This window comes from Lithobates pipiens, unplaced genomic scaffold (assembly GCF_037356315.1).
Source record: "Lithobates pipiens isolate NorthernLeopardFrog02 unplaced genomic scaffold, aLitPip1_a1.2 Scaffold_1, whole genome shotgun sequence".
NCBI lineage: Eukaryota > Metazoa > Chordata > Amphibia > Anura > Ranidae > Lithobates > Lithobates pipiens.
In genome coordinates, this window is record NW_027507685.1 from 252,524,990 (window position 1) to 252,551,277 (window position 26,288).

The 26,288-nt window shown below is 46.3% G+C and overlaps 1 protein-coding gene across 12 annotated transcripts in view; it reads left to right on the top strand.

Annotated features, from left to right (window-relative positions):
- The first annotated feature begins 1,506 nt into the window (after positions 1-1,506).
- The window catches only part of LOC143986708 (uncharacterized), a 123,356-nt gene continuing 98,574 nt past the window's right edge, over positions 1,507-26,288 (top strand). For 3 of the 12 annotated variants that reach the window (XM_077485157.1, XM_077485163.1, XM_077485166.1), the window contains exons 1-3: positions 5,181-5,240; positions 8,023-8,122; positions 24,802-24,930. In XM_077485157.1, coding sequence (XP_077341283.1) covers positions 5,215-5,240; positions 8,023-8,122; positions 24,802-24,930 — 255 coding nt within the window. In that variant the 5' untranslated portion in view covers positions 5,181-5,214. Of the gene's footprint in view, positions 1,654-5,174; positions 5,255-8,022; positions 8,123-24,761; positions 24,931-26,288 lie in introns of those variants that run through there. The other 9 variants (XR_013276566.1, XM_077485141.1, XM_077485118.1 and 6 more) reach the window with 8 other exon arrangements.

Here is a 26,288-nt window from a genome sequence, read left to right on the forward strand (position 1 = left end):
CACAACTACCGGAGACGGCACCGGACCACCTCGGAATCCTTTCTTTAGTTTCCTTGCCTCGGGCTAGCCAGCCCTGAGGTGTAAAGTCGGGTGGATCCGCACCCCAGGCCATAGCCTTCCTGGGGGCTGGTCAGGAGGACCAGGACCATGGAGTCCGAACGTACTTCTGGACTGGAACCCCAAACCACGTGACATCCACATCTTAAGTACCCTCGCCCAGAAAGCACAGCAAGAGTGACCCTCCCACTGGGCCGGCTCCGAGAGAAAGTAACCTTAAAGCACCCAACCAGACTGTGGTTCCATGCCTGCCAGAAGAGACGGTGCCCCCTATGGCCAGGCTGAACACCCTATAGTCCAGTCAGACTGATGCTGAGGTCCAAGTTTGGAATAATTGTACCCAAACCAAACTGCAGTTCAGGTGTAACATTACATTTTAAAAACATAGCTCGTGCTCTTCAGGAGCTGGCACTATATATATATAAAAAATCTCAGGCTTTCATTTACGTCCGTCGGCCCAGATGTGACATCATAACGTCGTGCCCGGGCCTCTGAGGGTCATAGAGACTGCCGGGGACCATCTGGCCCTTGGTTCTCTCTATGGCTAACTTCAGACACCGGCGGATTCCTTCCTATGTGTTCGACGAGACAGTAGAAGCACAGGAGGGCATCGGGAGGGGGGTACATCCCCTCCCACCTGTAAGAACGATCAAGCAGCGGAACAGTGTGAATGTGAATGGTGTGATTTCCTGCAGTAGTTTGTGTCTCTGCCCCTCCCACAATGGGGAGAATTCCTGCAGTAGTTTGTGTCTCTGCCCCTCCCACAATGGGGAGATTTCCTGCAGTAGTTTGTGTCTCTGCCCCTCCCACAATGGGGGGATTTCCTGCAGTAGTTTGTGTCTCTGCCCCTCCCACAATGGGGAGATTTTCTGCAGTAGTTTGTGTCTCTGCCCCTCCCACAATGGGGAGATTTCCTGTAGTAGTTTGTGTCTCTGCCCCTCCCACCTGTAAGAACGATCAAGCAGCTGAACAGTGTGAATGTGAATGGTGTGATTTCCTGCAGTAGTTTGTGTCTCTGCCCCTCCCACAATGGGGGGATTTCCTGCAGTAGTTTGTGTCTCTGCCCCTCCCACAATGGGGGGATTTCCTGCAGTAGTTTGTGTCTCTGCCCCTCCCACAATGGGGAGATTTTCTGCAGTAGTTTGTGTCTCTGCCCCTCCCACAATGGGGAGATTTCCTGTAGTAGTTTGTGTCTCTGCCCCTCCCACAATAGGGAGTTTTCCTGTAGTAGTTTGTGTCTCTGCCCCTCCCACAATGGGGAGATTTTCTGCAGCATTTGTCCGGAGCTGGGAATTCCTGCAGGAAGATCGCTCCCCTGGATAGATAAGTACAAGAATCAGACTTGGGATAACACTATAGTGTACATGACAAAACCCAAAGTTTTGGGAGAAGCTTTATAACATTATTTCTACAATTTGTTTTCTTAGGTGAAGTTTTACCCTCTCCTGTCATTTATCCTTTCAGCAGACTCCATCGTTCAGCAGACACCCCCTGACTGCGGACTCCGGGGCCCAACATGCTAAAGAGATCCTGATCTGGAGACAACAGAGCCTGCAAGCCACTCTCAGCAAGTACAAGCACCCGTACAGGAAGCAGGTACTCCGCCCCCGCTTACTGCATCTCTACCAATCAGAAACAGGACCTCAGGGGAGGGTTCCTTTCAACTCGCCAATCCCTCCCCCACATATTTACCAATCTCACCTCACATATACAGCAATCTCCCCTCCCCTCACATATATACCCATGGTTTATTACATGTTTTATTCTTCCTCCACTAGATCCAGCTTTACCAATTTACCAGTTCAATAAAGCCAGATTCTATGAAGTGCAGCTTCCGCCTGTGCCAGCACACCAAGGACCTTACACCTCTCATGTCACTGTTGGTGTAATCCAGGCACTGTAGGGGCAATTTGGTTAGAAGTCAGTTAACCTGCCAGTGTGTTTGTTATGGACTGTGGGAGAAAACTGGGTCCTCCATAGGAAGCAAGCACAGGGGGAGAATACATACTTTACATTGTAGCAAAGTGTCATTTCTTCAGTGTTGTCACATGAGAAGATAGAATAAAATATTTACAAAAATGTGAGGGGTGTACTTACTTTTGTGAGATACTGTATATACATATTTTTTATAGATCCATGTAGGATAGATGTGCCTTCATTTTCCCCTACACTATGTGGACTGCACCTTGGAAACCTGGCCTGCTCTTTGAATGCTTCCCTTGGCCTGGACGGGTTCTCCTGCTTCAGCCTCGGGTCAGACATTCGTTGCACATCCTCATTCCACATTTACATGCTGGTTTTTCTTGAGCCGACTTGTAAGTATTCCATTTTTTTCCCCCTGACAAGGAGTTATTATTAATTTTTCATATTTACATCTTTAGATTTTACCTAGCATCAGGCTTCTGATGAAGTGGACTTGATCCACGAAACGCGTTAAGCCCTAGAATGCCAAGATATTTTATTCATTAGAATCTGCCTACTATTATCAATTTAATGTGAATTTATTCCATTTATTATGAATTTCCTATTTGTCGGCTCTTATCTGTTTTTATCTCATTTTATTATCATCTGAAACTGCAATCATGTATGATCATGGAATGTCTAATCATGACTGTCTTCATAAATATACAACTACATGTACTCTATGTATGATTATTATTATTGATTTAGGTGACAAGCCTCAATTAATGTCCCAGAACCTTTGCTATTTTTGCTTCTATGTATAAAACAGGGATGGAGACATGTCACTATGGGTGTGCCGGGTCACAACTTGTATTTTCTATGACCTATATACAGAGGGGTCACTGACTTATATACAGAGGGGTCGCTGACCTATATACAGAGGGGTCGCTGACCTATATACAGAGGGGTCGCTGACCTATATACAGAGGGGTCACTGGCCAATATAGAGAGGGGTCACTGACCTATATACAGAGGGGTCGCTGACCTATATACAGAGGGGTCGCTGACCTATATACAGAGGGGTCACTGACCTATATAGAGAGGGGTCACTGACCTATATAGAGAGGGGTCACTGACCTATATACAGAGGGGTCACTGACCTATATACAGAGGGGTCGCTGACCTATATACAAAGGGGTCACTGACCTATATACAGAGGGGTCGCTGACCTATATACAGAGGGGTCGCTGACCTATATACAAAGGGGTCACTGACCTATATACAGAGGGGTCACTGACCTATATACAGAGGGGTCACTGACCTATATACAAAGGGGTCACTGACCTATATACAGAGGGGTGACTGACCTATATACAGAGGAGTCACTGACCTATATACAGAGGGGTCTCTGACCTATATACAAAGGGGTCTCTGACCCATATACAGAGGGGTCCCTGACCTATATACAGAGGGGTCTCTGACCTATATACAAAGGGGTCACTGACCTATATACAGAGGGGTCACTGACCTATATACAGAGGGGTGACTGACCTATATACAAAGGGGTGACTGACCTATATACAAATGGGTTACTGACCTATATAGTAAGAATGCGCGCTTACCAAATCTCAAAATCAGAAAGGCATTTGTTATCAGAAATCTTAGGGGTCACCACACCGGAGCATCAACTCGTTTTCACGCGGTTGAATCACTGTGCTGCAGTCATCTGGCAGCACAGTGGTTCAACCGCGTGAAAACGAGTTGATGCTCCGGTGTGATGACCCCTAAGATTTCTGATAACAAATGCCTTTCTGATTTTGAGATTTGGTAAGCGCGCATTTTTACTATTTATCAGCACGGTGTTGGTGAAGGAAACCCTCTTTTTTTTTGCACCTGCACAGGATTTCTTTGTAAGAAACATTTTCGTTTATTGGACTGTCAGGCCCATGATTATATCTTTATGAGGAACTGTTGCTTATATGTAATTTTTGAGCACTCTATTTATAATATCTGTGATTGTTTACACAAATTCTGTGCACTTTATTTCTGTATGCTCATGATCACATCTTTATGAGGAACCGTTGCTTATACGCAATTTTTGAGCACCTTATTTTCGTTTACACAAATTTTGTGCACTTTATTATTGTATGAATTTGAAATCATAGAGTATAATTTAATTTATTCACTTATTTGTATTTTGGCACTACAATTTTTGATTATTTATGATGTGTATATATATTTTTTGTTTTTTATGTCTTTCTTTTTTTTTTTTTTCTTACAATTTTCTTTTGGGGTTTTAGGTGTTAATTTAATTTTTTTTTATATAGATTTACTATTAGTGAGAGCGCGGTTAAAATTCCTGATTTATATGATTTATAGGTGTGTATCACATCGTATTAATCGCAGCTTCTAGGGATCTAGATTTGTTTTTTGTGTGATTCTTTAGCGCAGTACTTTTTCTTAGGAATATAATAGAGCCGAGCGCTGAGCCCGAAGCGTGGCGAGCTCGCCCGCGAGGAGCCCTCTTATATTCAAAGCCATATGTCCGCTTGGATGGTGGGGCTACCACCTCCACTCACGGTGCAGGCGCCGTTCAGCTTCGGAGATTTTCCAAAGCTTCGTCTGCTCCGTACTGCGCATGCGCAGTACGGGGCTGACACTATATGATGGCCGGACACTATATGACAGAACACCGGTCTTTCTTTGGAGCTCCTCCCCCTGCGCAGGGTAGCATCTCTCTCCCCCTTACCCGGAAGTCACGCCCATCTTACTAGTTACTACACCCAACATTTGTATGCAGTCATCCTACAGTCAGAAGGCGGCGAGCGGACATCTTTATACACCCACCGCAGTCTTACATTTCACTATTATTGTTACAAATAATCTGATCATATATAGTGATATACAGGATTTAGAAATCCATGTCATTGTTTTGAGGTTTTTAAAAGCAGCAGTGTTTTGTCAGATCAGTGGGTTTGTCACTGCTTAAAAAAATTACTTCAAAACAATTTCATGGATTTCTAAATCTTGTATATCACTATATAAAATCTGATTATATGCAAAAATATTTGTGAAGTGTAAGACTTCGGTGGGTGTATAAAGATGTCCGCTTGCTGCCTTCTGAATGTAGGCTTAATGCATACGAGTGTGGGGTGTACCAAGATGGCCGCGACCAAACGTCACTTCCGGTACGGATTATTTCGGTCACCATGGACACGCAGTACACTACAGGACGGTGCACGGCTCGTTTCGGGGATGCTGGGTGTTGTGCTCTGTGCTCAGTGAGGGGCGCTTGGTGGGCTCTCAGGCTTTTTTTCTGGGGGGAGGGGGTAGATCTGTATGGACTTGTCATGGTGGTCCTCATCCCCGGACATTCCTGTGTTTATATTCTGTACTCCTCTGAGGAGATTTCACCTCACTTCCTGTCCTGGGGACACCTTCTGAGGAGAAGACATCTCCATCCATAGAGAACAAGAACAATACTATAGAACGGGCTGAGGTCTCCCCCAGAGTCTATTATTATGGGTGTCTCTGTCAGGTTTTATTATTATGGGGGTCTATATCGGGTTCTATTATTATGAGGGTCTCTATCGGACTCTATTATTATGGGGGTCTATATCAGGTTCTATTATTATGGGGGTCTCTATCGGGCTCTATTATTATGGGGGTCTCTATCGGGCTCTATTATTATGGGGGTCTCTATCGGGTTCTATTATTATGGGGGTCTCTATCGGGTTCTATTATTATGGGGGTCTCTATCGGGCTCTATTATTATGGGGGTCTCTATCAGATTTATTATTATGGGGGTCTATATCGGGTTCTATTATTATGGGCGTCTCTATCGGGTTCTATTATTATGGGGGTCTCTATCAGGTTCTATTATTTTGAGGGTCTCTATCAGGTTCTATTATTATGGGGGTCTATATCGGGCTCTATTATTATAGGGGTCTCTATCGGGTTCTATTATTATGGGGGTCTCTATCAGTTTTATTATTATGGGGGTCTATATCGGGTTCTATTATTATGGGGGTCTCTATCAGGTTCTATTATTATGGGGGTCTCTATCAGGTTCTATTATTATGGGGGTCTATATCGGGTTCTATTATTATGGGGGTCTATATCAGGTTCTATTATTATGGGAGTCTATATCGGGCTCTATTATTATGGGGGTCTCTGTCAGGTTCTATTATTATGGGGGTCTATATCGGGTTCTATTATTATGGGGGTCTCTATCAGGTTTTATTATTATGGGGGTCTATATCAGGTTCTATTATTATGGGAGTCTATATCGGGCTCTATTATTATGGGGGTCTCTATCAGGTTCTATTATTATGGGGGTCTATATCGGGTTCTATTATTATGGGCGTCTCTATCGGGTTCTATTATTATGGGGGTCTCTATCGGGTTCTATTATTATGAGGGTCTCTATCAGGTTCTATTATTTTGAGGGTCTCTATCAGGTTCTATTATTATGGGGGTCTCTATTGGGCTCTATTATTATGGGGGTCTATATCAGGCTCTATTATTATGGGGGTCTCTATCAGTTTTATTATTATGGGGGTCTATATCAGGTTCTATTATTATGGGGGTCTATATCAGGCTCTATTATTATGGGGGTCTATATCAGGTTTTATTATTATGGGGGTCTCTATCAGGTTCTATTATTATGGGGGTCTATATCAGGTTTTATTATTATGGGGGTCTCTATCAGGTTCTATTATTATGGGGGTCTATATCAGGTTTTATTATTATGGGGGTCTATATCAGGTTTTATTATTATGGGGGTCTATATCAGGTTCTATTATTATGGGGGTCTCTATCAGGTTTTGGTATTTTGAGGGTCTCAATCAGTTGTGGACCTGAATGGTGGGATCATGGTGGGTCGGTTGATCTTTCCCATGGTGCACCTTCTATGGGAGTCGCTCACACATCGCAGGAACACATTTATGTCTCGCAGTGCCAGTCGCTGTCAGTGGCAGCCCAATGAGGGATCGCACCCGCTGTGCATTTCCTCACCGGAAATTGCGCATGTCTGATTTTCCCTCTATAGTGCTGCGTTGCCAACATAACACATCACCATCCATCGTCTTGGTGTGAGTGCCCCCTCAGTCCTGTCCTATGATTACCATTCACCAGATTCCACCAATCAGTAGCTGATGATTGATGGAGGTGATCCGGATCCATCCAGAACACCATGGCTCCGGTGAGGACCGCTCTCAGCAAGAACTGAGGACCCCATAAATAGGTCACCCAGAGTTTAAGATCCACGTAGAAGAAGTCTAATCGAGGCGCCGGACCAAAAGTCCAAGAGCCCCAAATCTTTTCACGTTATTGTTCACCCATAACAAGACAAGATGGGCAACAAATGCGTTTCAGGGGCTAAAAGATCTCCTCCTTCAGGGCTTGGATCTTATATGTGGCTTGGACATCACTGAGCATCAGCTGGCTTCTCCGGGGCCACAAGTGTCTGACACAAATCATCATTGTTTTGCTAGAAAATTACTTAGAAACATTATGTGTATTTTTTAAAGCAGAGGCCCTAGAGAATAAAATGGTGGGTGTTGCAATTTTTTTGTTATGTTGCATCGATATTTAATGAACGATAAGCCCCACAATATATAACCCAGTTTTTTAGTAAAATATAAAAGAGGACTTTATGCCGAGTAAATAGATACCTAACATGTCGCACTTTAAAATTGCACATGTTTTGTGGAATGAAGAAAAATGATGCTGCTTAGAAATCTCCATAGGTGATGCTTAGAACATTTTTACTGGTTACCAGTTTGGAGTTACAGAGGAGGTCTAGTGATAGAATTATTGCTCTCACATGTGTGGTGTGAACACCGCTTACGTATGCGTTCACTTCTGCATGTGAGCACGGGGGGATGGGGGCACCTTACTTTTTTTATTTTTTTTTTTTTTTTAACAGTATCCCTTTATTTTTATTTTTTTTCATGTGTGTGTACAGGCAGGCGTCCCAATACTTTTGGTAATATAGTGTAAGACAACAAAAGGCCTCTGTAGAAGTGATTAGTAATTGTTTGTTTTTCTTTTCCTCTTCAGTTGTATCACAGCGGCCATTTTTACTTCTGGAACATGTGACAGGAAGTTCTCAGGATACATCCATGATCCCGGGGTGACAACACTCGAAATACCAGTAATTGTAAGTAAAAGGAAAGAATGTATCATATCAGTATGTGGCGCTGGATGGGGGGAAAAGTCCACCCTAATGCTGGGTTTACATGGATGCGATTTGGGAAACGCACAGGAATCATTGCATTTTCCGCATAGCAATCGCACTGTGTTCATGCCATCTGCTGCGGGTGTCAATTAAATCTTGACGCCCCAAAAGCAGGTCGCAGAAAGAGGTGCATTTGCTAAAATCGGATCGCATGGATACAAACTCCCATGCGATTCGATTCCAGTGCAGGAAAACAAAGAGTGCCAGCACCTTTTTCGTGCTGATGCTGTGCGATTTGAGCCGTTTGAAATGATGGGCTCCAATCTCACTGCACATAATGACTTGTGATTCGCACAGAAATGCGGTGCGATTCCTGTGTGAATTACATACGATGTAATGAACCCAGCCTGAAGCCGTACTAAACCAAGCCCTCAAATTTTCCACTCGCATTTTGTGAGTGGAAAATGAGGGCTGGCGAGGAGCTGGGCTGCCTAGGAGCAGGGGTGCGAGCACCGCCGACATGCGGGGATGAATGGGAGCCGTTCTCCCAGAGGAAGAGAGCGTGGAGGAAGAGAGGGGGCGGCCGGATCATCATAGAGGAAGAGGAGAGCCGGCATTGATCACAATGCGGGGTTTGCCCCATGTTACAGCTTACATTAGAATTGCAGTCCACGCTGTCACACACAGCCCTGCCCCCCTGACCCCTCACCTGTGACTTACAGAACGTGCCCTGGCATTGGACCGGCGTTCTGTCTGTCAGAGGTGAGGGTTCAGGAGGGCGGGGCTGTGTGTGACGGCCCACAGACTGCAATTTTAATGTAAGCTGTTTCGGCGGGCAAACCCCGCTCTGTGATCAAGGCGGCTCTCCTCTTCCTCAACGCTCTCTATTGCTATGCACGGGTGAGGCTGCAATGATGGACACGGGTGAGGCTGCAATGATGGACACGGGTGAAGCTGCAATGATGGACACGGGTGAGGCTGCAATGATGGACACGGGTGAGGCTGCAATGATGGACACGGGTGAGGCTGCAATGATGGACACGGGTGAGGCTGCACTGATGGACACGGGTGAGGCTGCAATGATGGACACGGGTGAGGCTGCAATGATGGACACGGGTGAGGCTGCGATGATGGACACGGGTGAGGCTGCGATGATGGACACGGGTGAGGCTGCGATGATGGACACGGGTGAGGCTGCGATGATGGACACGGGTGAGGCTGCAATGATGGACACGGGTGAGGCTGCATGGTTAACCCTGAACTCTGTATGTATCACCCTTTGAGGGCAACCATACTACTGATGCAGCGTGAAAATGAAATTGAGTTTGGCACCCCTATGAGTAAGCGCTGTTTGTAGCGTGAAACGCGTCGGAAACCTTGTTCAAAAATCTTTTTTGTTCCCCTTTTGCTGTGATGTGTTGTTCAATGGAGTTTTGCACTTGCATTTGAAGAAATAAAGGCACCTAATTTTTACTCAACCCGGAGTGCGGCTATCCAGAGTTTTGTTCTACTTCTACACATTTGGCACCCCTGTGTTATATCATTAATATTTTATTTTTGTGGACTGGGATTCATGGTCCTATGAATATAATCTTTGACATTACTTTGGGGATGGGGGGGGGGGTGGGGTGTTGAATCCATAGAGTTGGTTGTAATTTTTTGGGCTATATATGATACAGATCTACCAAATAACATTGTAACAAATAATAACAGTAATTTTAGATTTAAAGTCCTTTAGTTTAACAGGCTGTTCTCTTATGCCCAATTTACCTTGGGCCTCCTCCTGGGATCCCCCCTGGAGCCCCACCCATCAAAAATTGTATCCAATCAGACACGGAGCCCAGGCCTGGCCCCGCCCCCTCACACCCTTGAACCACTTAAAGTGGAACTATACTCGCCTCCCCTCACACCACCGCCACCCTCGAAAAGGCCATTTAGAAAGAGGTCTGACCCCAAACTCCACCCCTCCAGGGAGCAACCAATCCCAATCACTCCCAAAGTCACTGCCGCACATACAATGGGCAGGAAATGTGGAGGAGGAGCGGGCTATGGGGGAGGAGTCCAAATGGCATGCCTTAAACCACTTAAAGTGGAACTATACTCGCCTCCCCTCACCCCCCGGCCTCCCTTGAAATCTTCACTTCACTGTCTTCTAGGTTCCAGATCTTCAGCAATCTTGATTGACTAGTCGTGATGCCAGACTGAGCGCAGCCTCAGTACTTTCCTGAGACAAACAATGATAAGAGGAATGCAGGAGACATGCCCCCTCTCCTTCTGCATTCCTCTTGCCGTTGCTTGTCTACAGAGATTTACTGTCTCCTTCCTAGTTATGTAGTCAGTAGGGATGCACCGAATGGGTTTTTTGGTGCCGAAACTGATACCGAAAATGAAAAATACACTAGGCCGAAAACCGAAACCGATACTGAAACTAACCGATACCAAAAATTACTGTTTTTAAAAAATAGTTTTATACAGGAGATGGTCAGAGACTGGGGACATGGTACAGGAGATGGTCAGAGACTGCGGGCATGATAAAAGAAATAACTGCAGCCAGTGTTGTCCCCAGTGCAGCCAGGGTTGTCCTAAGTGCAGGGAAGAGAGGAGAGCCACTTCCGCCGCCTGGTTGAATAGAGCGCCGGGAACATCCCACCTTTAATTTCAATAGCTGTGTGTCCGTCGCGTGCCGTCACATAGAGCCCCTCCCCCTTGTCCGGGCACTTTGATAGACAGATCACCCGTCCAATCCTGGGACAGGTGATCTGTCTATCAAAGTTCCCCTGGACAAGGGGGAGGGGCTGTATGTGACGGCGCACGACGGGGAACACACAGCTATTGAAATTAAAGCTGGGATATTCCCGGCGCTGTATTCAACCAGGCAGCGGAGGTGGCTCTCCTGCGCTATACACCCCCCATGATGGGAATCACCAGGCCTCGCCCCATTTCCTGGCTCAATTATCGGCCATTTTTTCCTTTTGACAAATTGCCAAAAAGGGCATTTTCGGCCGATATGTTTCGGCGGCCGAAAATTTCGGTGCATCCCTAGTAGTCAGGCTTGGGGCCCTCACACTTCCCCCAACAACATACCTAGGAAGGGGATGTCCACTTTTCTCAGCTCTAGGCACTTTCCTGAGACAAATGGTGACAAGAGGAATGCAGAGGACATGCAAAAGTTTGGCAAACAATGCTCTAAGACAGGGGTCTCCAATCTTTCCTAACAAGTTTGGTGTTCTTCAGACTTTAGGTGGGCCGGACTTTTCCCAATGGAAGTAGAAAATGTCCTGTGTCAATGGATGTAACCAATGCCCCATCATTGGTGTCAGTGGGAGGAATAGTGCCTCATCATTGGTGTCAGTGTGAGGAATAGTGCCTCATCATTGGTGTCAGTGGGAGGAATAGTGCCCCATCATTGGTATCAGTGGGAGAAGTAGTGCCCCATCATTAGTGTCAGTGGGAGGAATAGTGCCCCATCATTGGTATCAGTGGGAGCAATAGTGCCCCCATCATTGTTATCGATGGGAGAAGTAGTGCCCCATCATTGGTGTCAGTGGGAGGAATAGTGCCCCATCATTGGTATCAGTGGGAGAAGTAATGCCCCATCATTGGTGTCAGTGGGAGGAATAGTGCCCCATCATTGTTATCAGTGGGAGGAATAGTGCCCCATCATTGTTATCAGTGGGAGGAATAGTGCCCCATCATTGGTGTCAGTGGGAGGAATAGTGCCCCGTCATTGGTGTCAGTGGGAGGAATGGTACCTCATCATTGGTGTCAGTGGGAGGAATAGTGCCCCATCATTGGTGTCAGTGGGAGGAATAGTGCCCCATCATTGGTGTCAGTGGGAGGAATAGTGCCCCATCATTGGTGTCAGTGGGAGGAATGGTGCCCCATCATTGGTGTCAGTGGGAGGAATGGTGCCCCATCATTGTTATCAGTGGGAGGAATAGTGCCCCATCATTGTTATCAGTGGGAGGAATAGTGCCCCATCATTGGTGTCAGTGGGAGGAATAGTGCCCCGTCATTGGTGTCAGTGGGAGGAATGGTACCTCATCATTGGTGTCAGTGGGAGGAATAGTGCCCCATCATTGGTGTCAGTGGGAGGAATAGTGCCCCATCATTGGTGTCAGTGGGAGGAATAGTGCCCCATCATTGGTGTCAGTGGGAGGAATGGTACCTCATCATTGGTGTCAGTGGGAGGATTAGTGTCCCCTCATTGGTGTCAGTGGGAGGATTAGTGTCCCCTCATTGGTGTCAGTGGGAGGAATAGTGCCCCATCATTGGTGTCAGTGGGAGGAATGGTACCTCATCATTGGTGTCAGTGGGAGGATTAGTGTCCCCTCATTGGTGTCAGTGGGAGGAATAGTGCCTCATCATTGGTGTCAGTGGGAGGAATGGAGCCCCATTTTTGGTGTCAGTGAGAGTAATAGTGACTTGTATCAGTAGAAGGAATAGCGCCCCATAGTTGGTGTCAGCGGGAGGAATAGTGCCCCAAGGGCCGGATAAAGGCAAGCAAAGGGCCACATCTGGCCCTTGGGCCGAAGTTTGGAGACTATTGCTCTAAAATATGGAAATTACAGGTAAGTCAAACTTCCTCTGATTGCAGCCACTGACACCAATGTTGGGGGTTATTATTGCTGCAATTGATCACTCGTGTCGGGGCAATTACTGTCCCCACTAATACCAATGTTGGGGGTTATGGTCGGGCAGCTAAGAAGCTTGACTACAGAGGAGAAGATCTCCTCCTCCTTATTGATGGTTTTATTCTTTATCCTCCCTACATCCTGATATAAGAGACAAGCAAGATATATAATTACATTTTTATTTATCGAATATCTTTCTATCTGTCGATCTATTCATCTCTGACTCCTCGGAGATGAAGCCTCTTCAGAACCCTAAACCTTATGATGATTCAGAGGAAGGCGAAAACCCCCCTTGGTCATATTCTCTCCAAAGGGGGAAAAAATTCCTTCCTGACCCCATAAGGCGATCGGATAATCCCTGAATCATCAGTTTAGAGTGTCCAGTTCATTCCCCTTTATATTGCTAAGAATGTAGAGACAGGACCCCAACATCAAGGCCCACAATCCAAAAGGCCATTTAGAAAGAGGTCTGATCTCAAACTCCACCCCTCCAGGGAGCAACCAATCCCAATCACTCCCAAAGTCACTGCCGCACATACAATGGGCAGGAAATGTGGAGGAGGAGCGGGCTATGGGGGAGGAGTCTAAATGGCGTGCCTCGGCTCACACCCCGGCCACCCTTGAAATCTTCACTTCACCGTCTTCTAGGTTCCAGATCTTCAGCCATCTTTATTGACTAGTCATGAGGTCAGACTGAGCGCAGCCTCAGAACTTTCCAGAGACATTCCTCTCACCACCACTTGTCTCCGGAGAGTTCCTGTCTCCTTCCTAGCTATGTAGTCAGGCTTGGTGCCCCCCAGTGGCGGAATTACCAGGGTCGCACCAGTCGCATTGGCGACTGGGCCCTCTGGTTCCGCCACTGTAGGGGGGCCCGCCGCTGCCTGGGAGAAAGTACAGTACACTCACGGTGTACAGTCATTCACGGGGAGTACGCTCCGCCCATCCTCTGCTGCCGATCCGCCCATCCTTACCGAGCGCATTGACGGGCATACTGCAAGGCTCCTCCCATCCTCTCCTGCCGATCCGCCCATCCTTACCGAGCGCATTGACGGGCACACTGCAAGGCTCCGCCCATCCTCTCCTGCCGATCCGCCCATCCTTACCGAGCGCATTGACGGACACACTGCAAGGCTCCGCCCATCCTCTCCACCCATCCTCTCATCCCACACTTAGGGGCACAGTCCCCGCCCACTTCGCCCATCCTCTCCACCCATACTCTCTGCCTGAACTCACGGGCACAGTCCCCGCCCGCTCCGCCCATCTTCTTTGGCCCTGCCTGCACTCACAGGCCCCGCCCATCCCCTCTGCTCAGTGCTACTGCTCATCCAAGCAAGACCCAGCAAGGAAGGGGGACAGAGTGATCTGCAAGTGAGTGGCACCCATCCCTCAATATCAACACTGCCACTGATCCCCACACCCCCACACCACCCCCACTACTGCACTGATACCCCCACACCACCCCCACTACTGCACTGATACCCCCACACCACCCCCACTACTGCACTGATACCCCCACACCACCCCCACTACTGCACTGATCCCCCACACCACCCCCACTACTGCACTGATTCCGCACACCACCCCCACTACTGCACTGATCCCCCACACCACCCCCACTACTGCACTGATCCCCCACACCACCCCCCACTACTGCACTGATCCCCCACACCACCCCCACTACTGCATTGTTCCCCCTTCTATCCAGGTCCTGCTGCCCCTGAGATCAGTGGGAAGGGCCCTGGCCCGGAGGTCAGGGGGGCCCTCCATCATTTTTTGCACCGGGGCCCTGAAGGTTCTAGTTACGCCACTGGTGCCCCCACAATTCCCCCAAACAACATGCTTAGGAAGGAGATGTCCACTTTTCCCAGCTCTACGCACTTTCCTGAGATAAATGGTGACATGAGCAATGCAGAGGGAATGCCCCCCCATTCCTTCTGCATTCCTCTTGTGCCTGTCTAGCTATGTTGTCAGGCGGCTGCAGGCGTAGAGGGTGCGCTCAGTCTAAACACATGGTTAGTCTATCAAGATGGCTGAAGATCTGGAACCTAGAAGACGGAGAGGTGAAGATTTTGAGGGCGGCGGGGGGTGTGAGGGGACGGGAGTATAGTTCAAGCCATGCCATTTAGACTCCTCCCTGTATTGTCTGGGTGTGTGGATCTGTTTGATTTCTTCAATCCTCGGTGTCTTCGGTGGAGCTTTCCGAGTCTCTGTTGCAGGGAAACCAATCCTGGAGCCCCCATTTTTCAATGAGTTCTTCATTGATTCGGGGAACGTCTTTGTGTTTTTTCAGAATCACTCCTTCATTGACCAGAAATTCCTCCATATTCATGTTCAAATCTTCCATTTGTTTGAGACTCTGGAAGGAGAAAATTACATTCGTTAGTGTTCCAGATTGATACAGTAAATGGTGACAAAGCTTAGTGAGCCCAACCCCCCCGAGGTGCAGCAAATGCCCCAAGAGGAATCCTTCAACCCTAGCTCCCTCTAGTGATCAGAAGAAGCACTGCACTGCATTAACACATCCTTGACGTGTATATATATATATATATATATAGAGATAGATAGATAGATACAGTGACTCTGTGCTGTCGCCCAGGACAGGAATTGTGTTTCTGGTGGGAATAAGCTGTGTACCTGACACATACATAATAATTATCACCAATAATCAACAGAATTCCTTCAGACAAGTCCCCAGACCATGTGATTGTGCGGCGATCACAAAATCACAAATGTGAGAATTCTGTACAAAAAAAACACGTCTTAGATGCTGCTGAATAATCTCCCCTCCCCCAATATACACGGACCCCTCCATTATTCATATACTTACCGGCTGTGGTGTAAATGCTGCAGGTGAGTTTCCTTTCTCCACCTCGTCCCAGTCAATGGTCTTAAAAAATGGGTGCCGTCTGATGTCCCGGACCTTGTATGCCCGTGTTTCCTGGTCTTCACATAAGAGCTGTAAAAAAAAGAAAGAAATATGATAAGAAACACAGTGAGAACAACAACCATATGTGACCAATAGAACTCCCTATTGTAAATCTTTGATTCTGACAGTGACGTATTTCAGCTTCCTTGATTTTGCTTGTGAACCCGCCACTGTGTTATGATTGGATGGGGTTGTAGCATGGTACCTGGTATAGTACATGCTCAGGGTGAATAGAAGTAAAGGCAGATCCTTCCACTAAGCAGTCAGTGTGATAAAAGTATTGCTATGAGCCACATGAATGTGTGGTGGGAAGAATGTACAGTGGTGTGTTCTGACCTCCTAACAAGGTCTGTATAACCTGGAAAGGGTCTTGTCTGTAAAGAGAAGGTAAAGCTGTGTATACTCACCATACTTATGAGATCCTCGAGGTGAACATCCCTGTCAGTTGGATGAACTTGGTTCTTGGGACGGCCTGACGCGGTGCTCTGGAGTTTCTTGATCTGTCTGAGCTGATACACACTAGTGTACATCTCATTCACTATCACTCCCAAGGAGTAATAGTCCGCTGTGTTGTGGTATGGTTCCCTTTTTATGACCTGTAGAAACATAAGGAGAGAAAAAAGGATGAGAACATTCCTAGGCCAGGCAAAGGATAGACGGGACTCCATGCTGACATATGTGATGTATGAAGCCTCCCAGGAGTCCTAAAATTGTGCTGAAAATACATCAAACTAAGGCGGAGCTTGTGAATGTTGGAGGTGGGGCTTAGCATTTATATATAGTCAAAACTTTTGTCTTCTACGTTTTGGATAGAGTACGGAAAGGGTTGAGACCCCTGCCAGTTTATTTTTGCTGTCTGTGTGCCATTGGGGGAATTTCCTTTTACTTCCTGGCCCCGGGATTCAAGAGGAAGTCAAAGGAATTCTCCCAAAGTGAGAGAAACTCTACTCTTAGGATCTTGTCCCCAAACAGGTGTCACCATTGGAAGACTTTCCTCTATTCCTGTTCTGGGGACAGCTGTAACATTTTGCATCCTGCTGTATTTTCTTTCTCACTAAGAATGGTCACCAGTACACATAAAGAGTGTGACTTCCCTAATGAGGACACCAATAAAAACCTGAGAGAGGGTCTAACCCTATCCATTTAGTCTGCATTCATACATTGGCATTTGGAGCTGCAGATTGCGTGAAGGTTGTCGACAAAAAAAAAAAAAAAAGTTCAGGAACTTCTTTTATGCAGCGTGCTTCACGCAATGCGTTTACCACAATTGCAGCGCAGTTGATCACGTGACAGTTGCGGCAGAACCGCACCGCATTTTTAGGTGGGATTCATATAAATGGCATCTGAAATGTACATTGTGCGATTTGTCATTCACACCTGGGTATTTGGAGGTCAAAATTCAAAATGCCCATCATGGGAATGTGGCCTTGATGAAAGGGGAGCCCCTTAACTACTTGCAGACCGGACCATTTTGCTGGTCAAAGACCAGACCACTTTTTGCGATTCGGCACTGCATCGCTTTAACTGACAATTGCGCGGTCGTGCGACGTGGCTCCCAAACAAAATTGACGTCCTTTTTTTTTCCCACAAATAGAGCTTTCTTTTGGTGGTATTTGATCACCTCTGTGATTTAAATTTTTTGCGCTATAAACAAAAATAGAGCGACAATTTTGAAAAAAACGCATTATTTTTTACTTTTTGTTATAATAAATATCCCCCAAAAATATATAAAAAAACATTTTTTTCCCTCAGTTTAGGCCGATACGTATTCTTCTACATATTTTTGGTAAAAAAAATCGCAATAAGCGATTATTGATTGGTTTGCGCAAAAGTTATAGCGTTTACAAAATAGGGGATCGTTTTATAGCATTTTTATTAATAATTTTTTATTATTTTATTTTTTTTACTAGTAATGGCGGCGATCTGCGATTTTTATTTTGACTGCAACATTTTGGGGGACCCATCGGACATTTTTGACACATTTTTGGGACCATTGTCATTTATACAGTAATCACTGCTATATAAATGCAGTGATTCCTGTGTAAATGACACTGGCAGTGAAGGGGTTAACCAGTGGGTGGCAGTGTAGGGGTTAAGTGTTCCTAGGGGTGTGTTACTAACTGTGGGGGGGTTGGGCTTTCATTTAGTGTACACTGATCTCTGCTCCAATCACATGGAGCAGAGATCAGCGTCACTAGTTGCTAGGCAGAATGGAGAAATGTTGTTTATACAGTATTTCCTCCTTTCGGGCGCTCTGTGAGACGATCGCGGGGATGCCTGCGGTGATCGAGTCCGCGGGTCCCGCGACCGGACTCACGGGGGTCCCGACCAGCGCGGGAGCGCGCTGCAGGCGGCGCGCTCCCGATGGCAGGACGGCATCGAATATTGGACGTACCTGTACGCCAATATGCCTGCCCGTGCCATTCTGTCGACGTACATCGTCATGCGCTGGTCGGGAAGTGGTTAATCTCTTCTCTGCATTCCATAGTAAATATTACAATTCAGTCTAATATCGGGAATCTTACCTCTGGGGCAATGTAACCGGGTGTACCCGCATATCCTTCAATCCTAACATTCTCAGTGACTCCGATCATTGCGAGACCAAAATCACCGATCTTGATGTGACCGTCGCTGTCCAGCAGAATGTTTGCGGGTTTGAGATCTCTGTGAAGAAAAGAAGTGAACCGTTAGCTCTGCATATCCCACATTATAATAAAGAAAGAAAAGATACAAAGAAGAATGAAGATTGATGGGTGGACATTGGCTTCTCTTATATCTGCCTACAGGAAGATCTCTGTCCCGGAGTTCCCAGCTCCGCCCACCTGCTATATTCATGAGGAGGTCTCACTCCTCTTGCTGGATTTTATATGGCATGAGCAGGGAGACTTCTACAGCCGATGGAAGGAGACAGCGCAACTGGGAAGTCTGGTGGGAAGTCTTCCTGATTCAATAAAACCAGAAGCCAAGGGGGATTGTTAGTCAGCTAACTTAATACTTACCTATGGACGATCCCACAAGCATGGAGGTATTGCAGGCCACAAATGATCTCGGCAGTGAGGCATCTGAAGGAGAAAGAAAAATATGAATTAGCATTCAGAATCATCACAGACCTATAAAAGGTAAAGATGAAGAGACTTCCCCCTATAGTACATAGGGGTGTGGATGGACGGGGCTCAGTGGGAGGGGCCTGGGGGTGTCGCTGCCTGTTCTCAGTGGTCAGCCACCCCCGACTCCATCACAACCCTGTCACTGCACTTACCTTATCATGTTGTTGGAAAGTGGAGCTGAAGCCTCCAGCAGTTCCTTTAGAGTCCCGCCACTCATGAATTCCATAACAAAGAACAGATGAGTCTGTGTGAAAATAAGAGATAAAGGTTACATTAGAGACAAGTAAGATTTCACTTTGTGGAGGAATATAGGAAGGCAGGGGGTGAAGTACAGAAATAGGATGAGGGAGATAAAAAAGACTTACCTCTGTTTGGAATTTTGCATACAGATGAGTTATATAGGGATGGCTATCGCAGTGTTCCAGTATGGTGCACTCTGTATTGTCATCCATGGAGTCACCTAATCCCAGTTCAATCATCTTTATGGCCACCTTCTCTTCATGGAAGGGATGAGAGGCCAACATCACCTTCCCATAGGCCCCTTCTCCAAGTTTTCTGTGGATGGTAAAATCTTCCAACACAACCTCTGTCTCCTCCTCTGTGCTGGATGAGTCCAATGAAATTGTCTCATGGACCGTGTTGTCCAGCATTGGAGAACCTAAAGATTTCTCTTCTCTGTCCTCGTCCTCACTGGGTGGGATCTCTTCTCTGTCCTCGTCCTCACTGGATGAGATCCCTTCTTTTTCCTCGTCCTCACTGGATGAGATCCCTTCTTTTTCCTCGTCCTCACTGGATGGGATCCCTTCTTTTTCCTCGTCCTCACTGGATGGGATCCCTTCTTTTTCCTCGTCCCCACTGGATGAGATCCCTTCTTTTTCCTCGTCCTCACTGGATGAGATCACTTCATTTTCCTCGTCCTCACTGGATGAGATCCCTTCTTTTTCCTCGTCCTCACTGGATGAGATGACATCATTTTCCTCGTCCACACTAGATGAGATCACTTCATTTTCCTCGTCCTCACTGGATGAGATCACTTCATTTTCCTCGTCCTCACTGGATGAGATCACTTCTTTTTCCTCATCCTCACTGGATGGGATCGCTTCTCTGTCCTCATCCTCACTGGATGGGATCGCTTCTCTGTCCTCGTCCTTTGTGGTTTCATCCTGTGGCGTTGGCCCAGCCTGTGTGGTGATTGAAGCCACTGGGGTTTCGTCACTCTCACTGAAGGATGAAACCACTGGAGTCGGCTCTGTTTTGTCGGTGGTTGGGTCATTGTTTGATTCTGCGGAGAATAAAAAAAAAACGATTATTCCTATTCCTGGTATTTACACATCATTTATTGATGTTATACCGAATGACGTATAGAATGGTTGTAAACCTCAGACATGAAATATGAACAAAGTACATCCTTCTATACTGTGTACTTGTTTCTATCCAAAGTACTGAGTGCAGCCCCCATACAGAGCCCAGAACAAGCCCAGTCAACATTAGTACTCTCAGTGACAATGATGGGAATGGCGGTGATGGGGGCAGCCGCTCTGTCAGCCTGCCATGTGCAATAATTTAGTTTATAATTGGGCTGTCTATCAGGTCTGTGCATCTCCTTCACACCGGATACCTGTCACTTCACACCTGTCACCTTCAAATCTGATTGGCTGCCCAATGGTCAACTGAAGAGTCGGTCAACTAACAAATGCTGCTGCTAATTGCAAGTCATTGTCTCAGTATTTCCTATCCTGCTACAGGAAGGATCCCAATGGAGAGATTTCCCTTCATTATCTGTTCTGTATACACAGCAAGACTTGGGAAGAAATATTTCAGTCCCCTCCTAGACCGTTGTCACCGAGAGCCGTGTCCCCATCAGAAGATTTCCCCTCTATTCCTGTCCTGCTGGATCTTCCATCACTTTCCCTCCTGGTGTCATTGGTGGTCATATAAAGAGGATGGATCTCCCTAATGGGGACCTGACAGGGCTTCTAACACTTCCCTTCTCTACGCAGTGACTCTTCTAGGTGTATATAGCAGTGACCTCAGTGTATATAGTATATATGTGGGTGACATCAATTCTGTTACTCTACAGTGTTTGCATTATTTTTTTTATTTTTTATTTTGACTATTACAATACTTACCAATGACATCATCTTTTGTGAATTTTGGTTGAGGAATGGGCTGAAGTCTGTGTTCAGCTTCCTCCTCCCCCCGCCCATTTGCCCTCCCCTCACCCCTTGGAGGGGTGGTATCCTCAGGTTGGCGGTCCTCTGTTATGGGGTTTACACTGAGAAGTACAATATTGTCCTCTTTGTTGGTGATCAGAGGATTCATCACATTGTATCTTCCCTTCCTCTTCTTCAATAGCTGTCTAATTGCCCAACACCCACCCTTCTGGGGGGTAGGTATAATAGGCTGGGTGGTAGGTGGGTGACCCTCAATTAAAGGTCCCACTTTCCGTAATAAAACAGATTCCTCTGTGATGGTTTTCAGGGAATCCTGCAACTGATACATTTTATTTCTCCCAAAAAGCCGCATCATTCTATAATAATGAGCAACAATGCAGAGAATACAGAATCGCCTCCTTCTCCTTCCGACACAAGACTCTGTCTGAGCTCCAACTGCCGGGAGCTGGTTTATATGAGGTTCTGTCACCGTGACAACCATATGCAAATGAGGTCACATGACAATGCCAACTGCTGTGTGCCTTGTCTGGTATCAGTTGGTGTGTTGCCATGACGATGTGCAAATGAGGTCCATCCCAACTGGTAAACAACTTTTTTTTCCCCCCTAATAAAAATAAATGCAGACATTTTGTGATTTATTTAAATCGGATTTCTTTCATGTTTAATACCTCCAGTCTATAATAAAATCATTTTATTCATGTCTGTAGACTCAATTCACAAAGTTGTTACATCAGCATGAGCTGTTCTGTTTTCAGCTCAGTGACCTTTCAAATCTGCTGGCTGTTTTCAAAAAAATAACTGACGCTTTTTTTTTTTTTTTTTAATTTAAAGCGGAGGTCCACCCTAAAGTGGACCGTCCGCTCATCGGAACCCTCCCCCCCTCCGGCGCCACAATTGGCACCTTTCAGGGGGGAGGGGGGTGCAGATACCTGTACAGTACAGGTATTCTGCACCCACTTCCGGGATAGCTCTCTGCAGAAAGGGGCGTATATTACGCCCCTTTCCACAAGTGCCCGCCCCTTTCCGCAAGTGCCCCGCTGCCTGCTGGGAAAACACACAGATCCCAGAGGCAGCGGGGACCGTCCTTATTGCGCAGCGCGGCTCGCGCATGCGCAGTAGGGAACCGGGAAATGAAGCCGAAAGGCTCCGTTTCCTGATTCCTATACCCAAGATGGCGGCGGCAGCACCCGAGAGACGATCTACAGATCGGCTTCGGGTGCCGACATCGCGGGCGCGCTGGACAGGTAAGTGTCACTATTTTAAAAGTCAGCAGCTGCAATATTTGTAGCTGCTGGCTTTTAAAAAAAAAAAACGCGGATTCCCGGCGGACTCCCGCTTTAACATTTTCATGCATGGGAGATTTGTTGCTTACAAGATATAATCTATATTTTTTGCTAGAAAAATTCTTCATACCCCCAAACATTATATATATATATTTTTTAGCATAGACCCTAGAGAATAAAATGGCGATCGTTGCAATATTTTATGTCACACAGTATTTGCGCAGTGGTCTTTCAAACGCAATTTTTGGGGAAACAAATACACTTTAATGTTTTTTTTTTTTCATTAAAGTTAGCCCAATTTTTTAGTATAATGTGAAAGATGATGTTATGCCCAGTAAATAAATACCTAACATGTCACGCTTTAAAATTGCACACACTCGTGGAATCACGCAGAACTTTGGTAGTTAAAAATCTCCATAAGCGACTCTTTAAATTTTTTGTTACAGTTTACGTTTTTAGAGGTACAGAGGAGGTCTTGGGCTAGAATTATTGTTCTTGTTATAAAGTTTGCCAGGATACCTCACATGTGTGGTTTAAACCTCGTTTACATATGCGGACGCGACCCAGGTATGCATTCGCTTCTGCATGCGAGCAAGCGGGCCGGGGGCGCTTTCATTTTATTTTATTGTTAATTTAATTTTTTTATCACTTTTATTTTTATTACAAGGAATGTAAACATCCCTTGTAATGGGAATAGGGCATGACAGGTCCTCTTTATGGAGAGATGTGGAGTCTATAAGACCTCACATCTCTCCTCTAGGCTGGAAAGCCTGAGATCAAAAAAATATATGTAGCACTAACCCCCGAAGGAGCTGCTGGTTTGATTCGGCTTACCGTTACCTTCTTCACCTCGATTTGTGTCTAGGGGGTTCCCGTGGTAGATGGCCCAGAAACTTTAGAGACTGACAGATCCGCTTAAAGGGATTTTTATTTGCAAAAACGTAGTTAACGAACAGTCTCTTAGTATAGGATCGGAGGGTTAGGAAGAAAGTTCAGGTACTCTTAGTGTCAAAGTCAATAATAAAGAACTTGCTTACTTCAACTAAATCCAGAGAATAGCCATTCACAGCTGGATGGTCACTCAGGTTGGACAGTCCCTCTCTCACAAGGCCTAGCAGCCAACAAGGTGCTTAAATCAGGAATAAGTCTTTGCCACAGACATTATTGTAGAACATGTAGGAAACTAGGACTTGTAGAACACTTGTGTGATACCTGGATCTTTCAGCCGGTTTGTTGATACCCACGAGGTTGGTTTCACTTAGGTCCCTCAGGCTCACCAGGCTCTTGCTAAGAAGCCAACACGTACGTGGCCTTCTTCTGAAGAGTCCTCCCCTGGATAGCTACGAAGTTGCCGGGCCTCCACAACTACCGGAGACGGCACCGGACCACCTCGGAATCCTTTCTTTAGTTTCCTTGCCTCGGGATAGCCAGCCCTGAGGTGTAAAGTCGGGTGGATCCGCACCCCAGGCCATAGCCTTCCTGGGGGCTGGTCAGGAGGATCAGGACCATGGAGTCAGAATGTACTTCTGGACTGGAACCCCGAACCACGTGACATCCACATCTTAAGTACCCTTGCCCAGAAAGCACAGCAAGAGTGACCCTCCCACTGGGTGGGCTCCGAGAGAAAGTAACCTTAAAGCACCCAACCAGACTGTGGTTCCATGCCTGCCAGAAGAGACGGTGCCCCCTATGGTCAGGCTGAACACCCTATAGTCCAGTCAGACTGATGCTGAGGTCCAAATTTGGAATAATTTTACTCAAACCAAACTGCAGTTCAGGTGTAACATTACATTTTAAAAACATAGCTCGTGCTCTTCAGGAGCCTGCGCTATATATATATATATATAAACAATCTCAGGCTTTCATTTACTTCCGTCGGCCCAGATGTGACATCATAACGTCGTGCCCGGGCCTCTGAGGGTCATAGAGACTGCCGGGGACCATCTGGCCCTTGGTTCTCTCTATGGCTAACTTCAGGCACCGGCGGGTTCCTTCCTATGTGTTCGGCGAGCCGCTAGAAGCACAGGAGGGCAGAGGGAGGGGGGTACATCCCTTCCCACCTATAAGAACGATCAAGCAGCTGAACAGTGTGAATGTGAATGGTGTGATTTCCTGCAGTAGTTTGTGTCTCTGCCCCTCCCACAATGGGGAGATTTCCTGTAGTAGTTTGTGTCTCTTCCCCTCCCACAATGGGGGGATTTCCTGCAGTAGTTTGTGTCTCTGCCCCTCCCACAATGGGGAGATTTCCTGTAGTAGTTTGTGTCTCTGCCCCTCCCACAATGGGGAGATTTTCTGCAGTAGTTTGTGTCTCTGCCCCTCCCACAATGGGGAGATTTCCTGCAGCATTTGTCCGGAGCTGGGAATTCCTGCAGGAAGATCGCTCCCCTGGATAGATAAGTACAAGAATCAGACTTGGGATAACACTATAGTGTACATGACAAAAACCAAAGTTTTCGGAGAAGCTTTATAACATTATTTCTACAATTTGTTTTCTTAGGTGAAGTTTTACCCTCTCCTGTCATTTATCCTTTGAACAGACTCCATCGTTCAGCAGACACACCCTGACTGCGGACTCCGGGGCCCAACAAGCTAAAGAGATCCTGATCTGGAGACAACAGAGCCTGCAAGTCACTCTCAGCAAGTACAAGCACCCGTACAGGAAGCAGGTACTCCGCCCCCGCTTACTGTATCTCTACCAATCAGAAACAGGACCTCAGGGGAGGGTTCCTTTCAACTCACCAATCCCCCCACATATTTACCAATCTCACCTCCCTCACATATATACCCATGGTTTATTACATGTTTTATTTTTCCTCCACTAGATGGCGACACAACACCATATTTATACTTATATTCATTTTAGCTTTATCGATTTACCAGTTCAATAAAGCCAGATTCTATGAAGTGCAGCTTCTGCCTGTGCCGGCACACCAAGGACCTTACACCTCTAGATTTTACCTAGCATCAAGCTTCTGATGAAGTGGACTGTATCCACGAAACGCGTTAAGCCCTAGAATGCAAAGATATTTTATTCATTATAATCTGCCTACTATTATCAATTTAATGTGAATTTATTTCATTTATTATGAATTTCCTATTTGTCGGCTCTTATCTGTTTTTATCTCATTTTATTATCATCGGAAACTGCAATCATGTATGATCATGGAATGTCTAATCATGACTGTCTTCATAAATATATAACTACATGTACTCTATGTATGATTATTATTATTGATTTAGGTGACAAGCCTCAATTAATGTCCCAGAACCTTTGCTATTTTTGCTTCTATGTATAAAACAGGGATGGCGACATGTCACTATGGGTGTGCCGGGTCACAACTTGTATTTTCTATGACCTATATACAGAGGGGTGACTGACCTCTATACAGAGGGGTCACTGACCTATATACAGAGGGGTCACTGACCTATATACAGAGGGGTCACTGACCTATATACAGAGGGGTCGCTGACCTATATACAAAGGGGTCACTGACCTATATACAGAGGAGTCACTGACCTATATACAGAGGGGTCACTGACCTATATACAGAGGGGTCACTGACCTATATACAGAGGGGTCACTGACCTATATACAGAGGGGTGACTGACCTATATACAGAGAGGTCACTGACCTCTATACAGAGGGGTGACTGACCTATATACAGAGGGGTGACTGACCTATATACAGAGGGGTGACTGACCTATATACAGAGGGGTGACTGACCTATATACAGAGGGGTCACTGACCTCTATACAGAGGGGTCACTGACCTCTATACAGAGGGGTCACTGACCTCTATACAGAGGGGTCACTGACCTCTATACAGAGGGGTCACTGACTTGTATACAAAGGAGTCACTGACCTATATACAGAGGGGTGACTGACCTATATACAGAGGGGTGACTGACCTATATACAGAGGGGTGACTGACCTATATACAGAGGGGTCACTGGTACAGGAGGAGTAACATTGATTTCTTGTTCTCTGATCTATATAGAGCAGTCAGAGGTCCCTGATCCATATA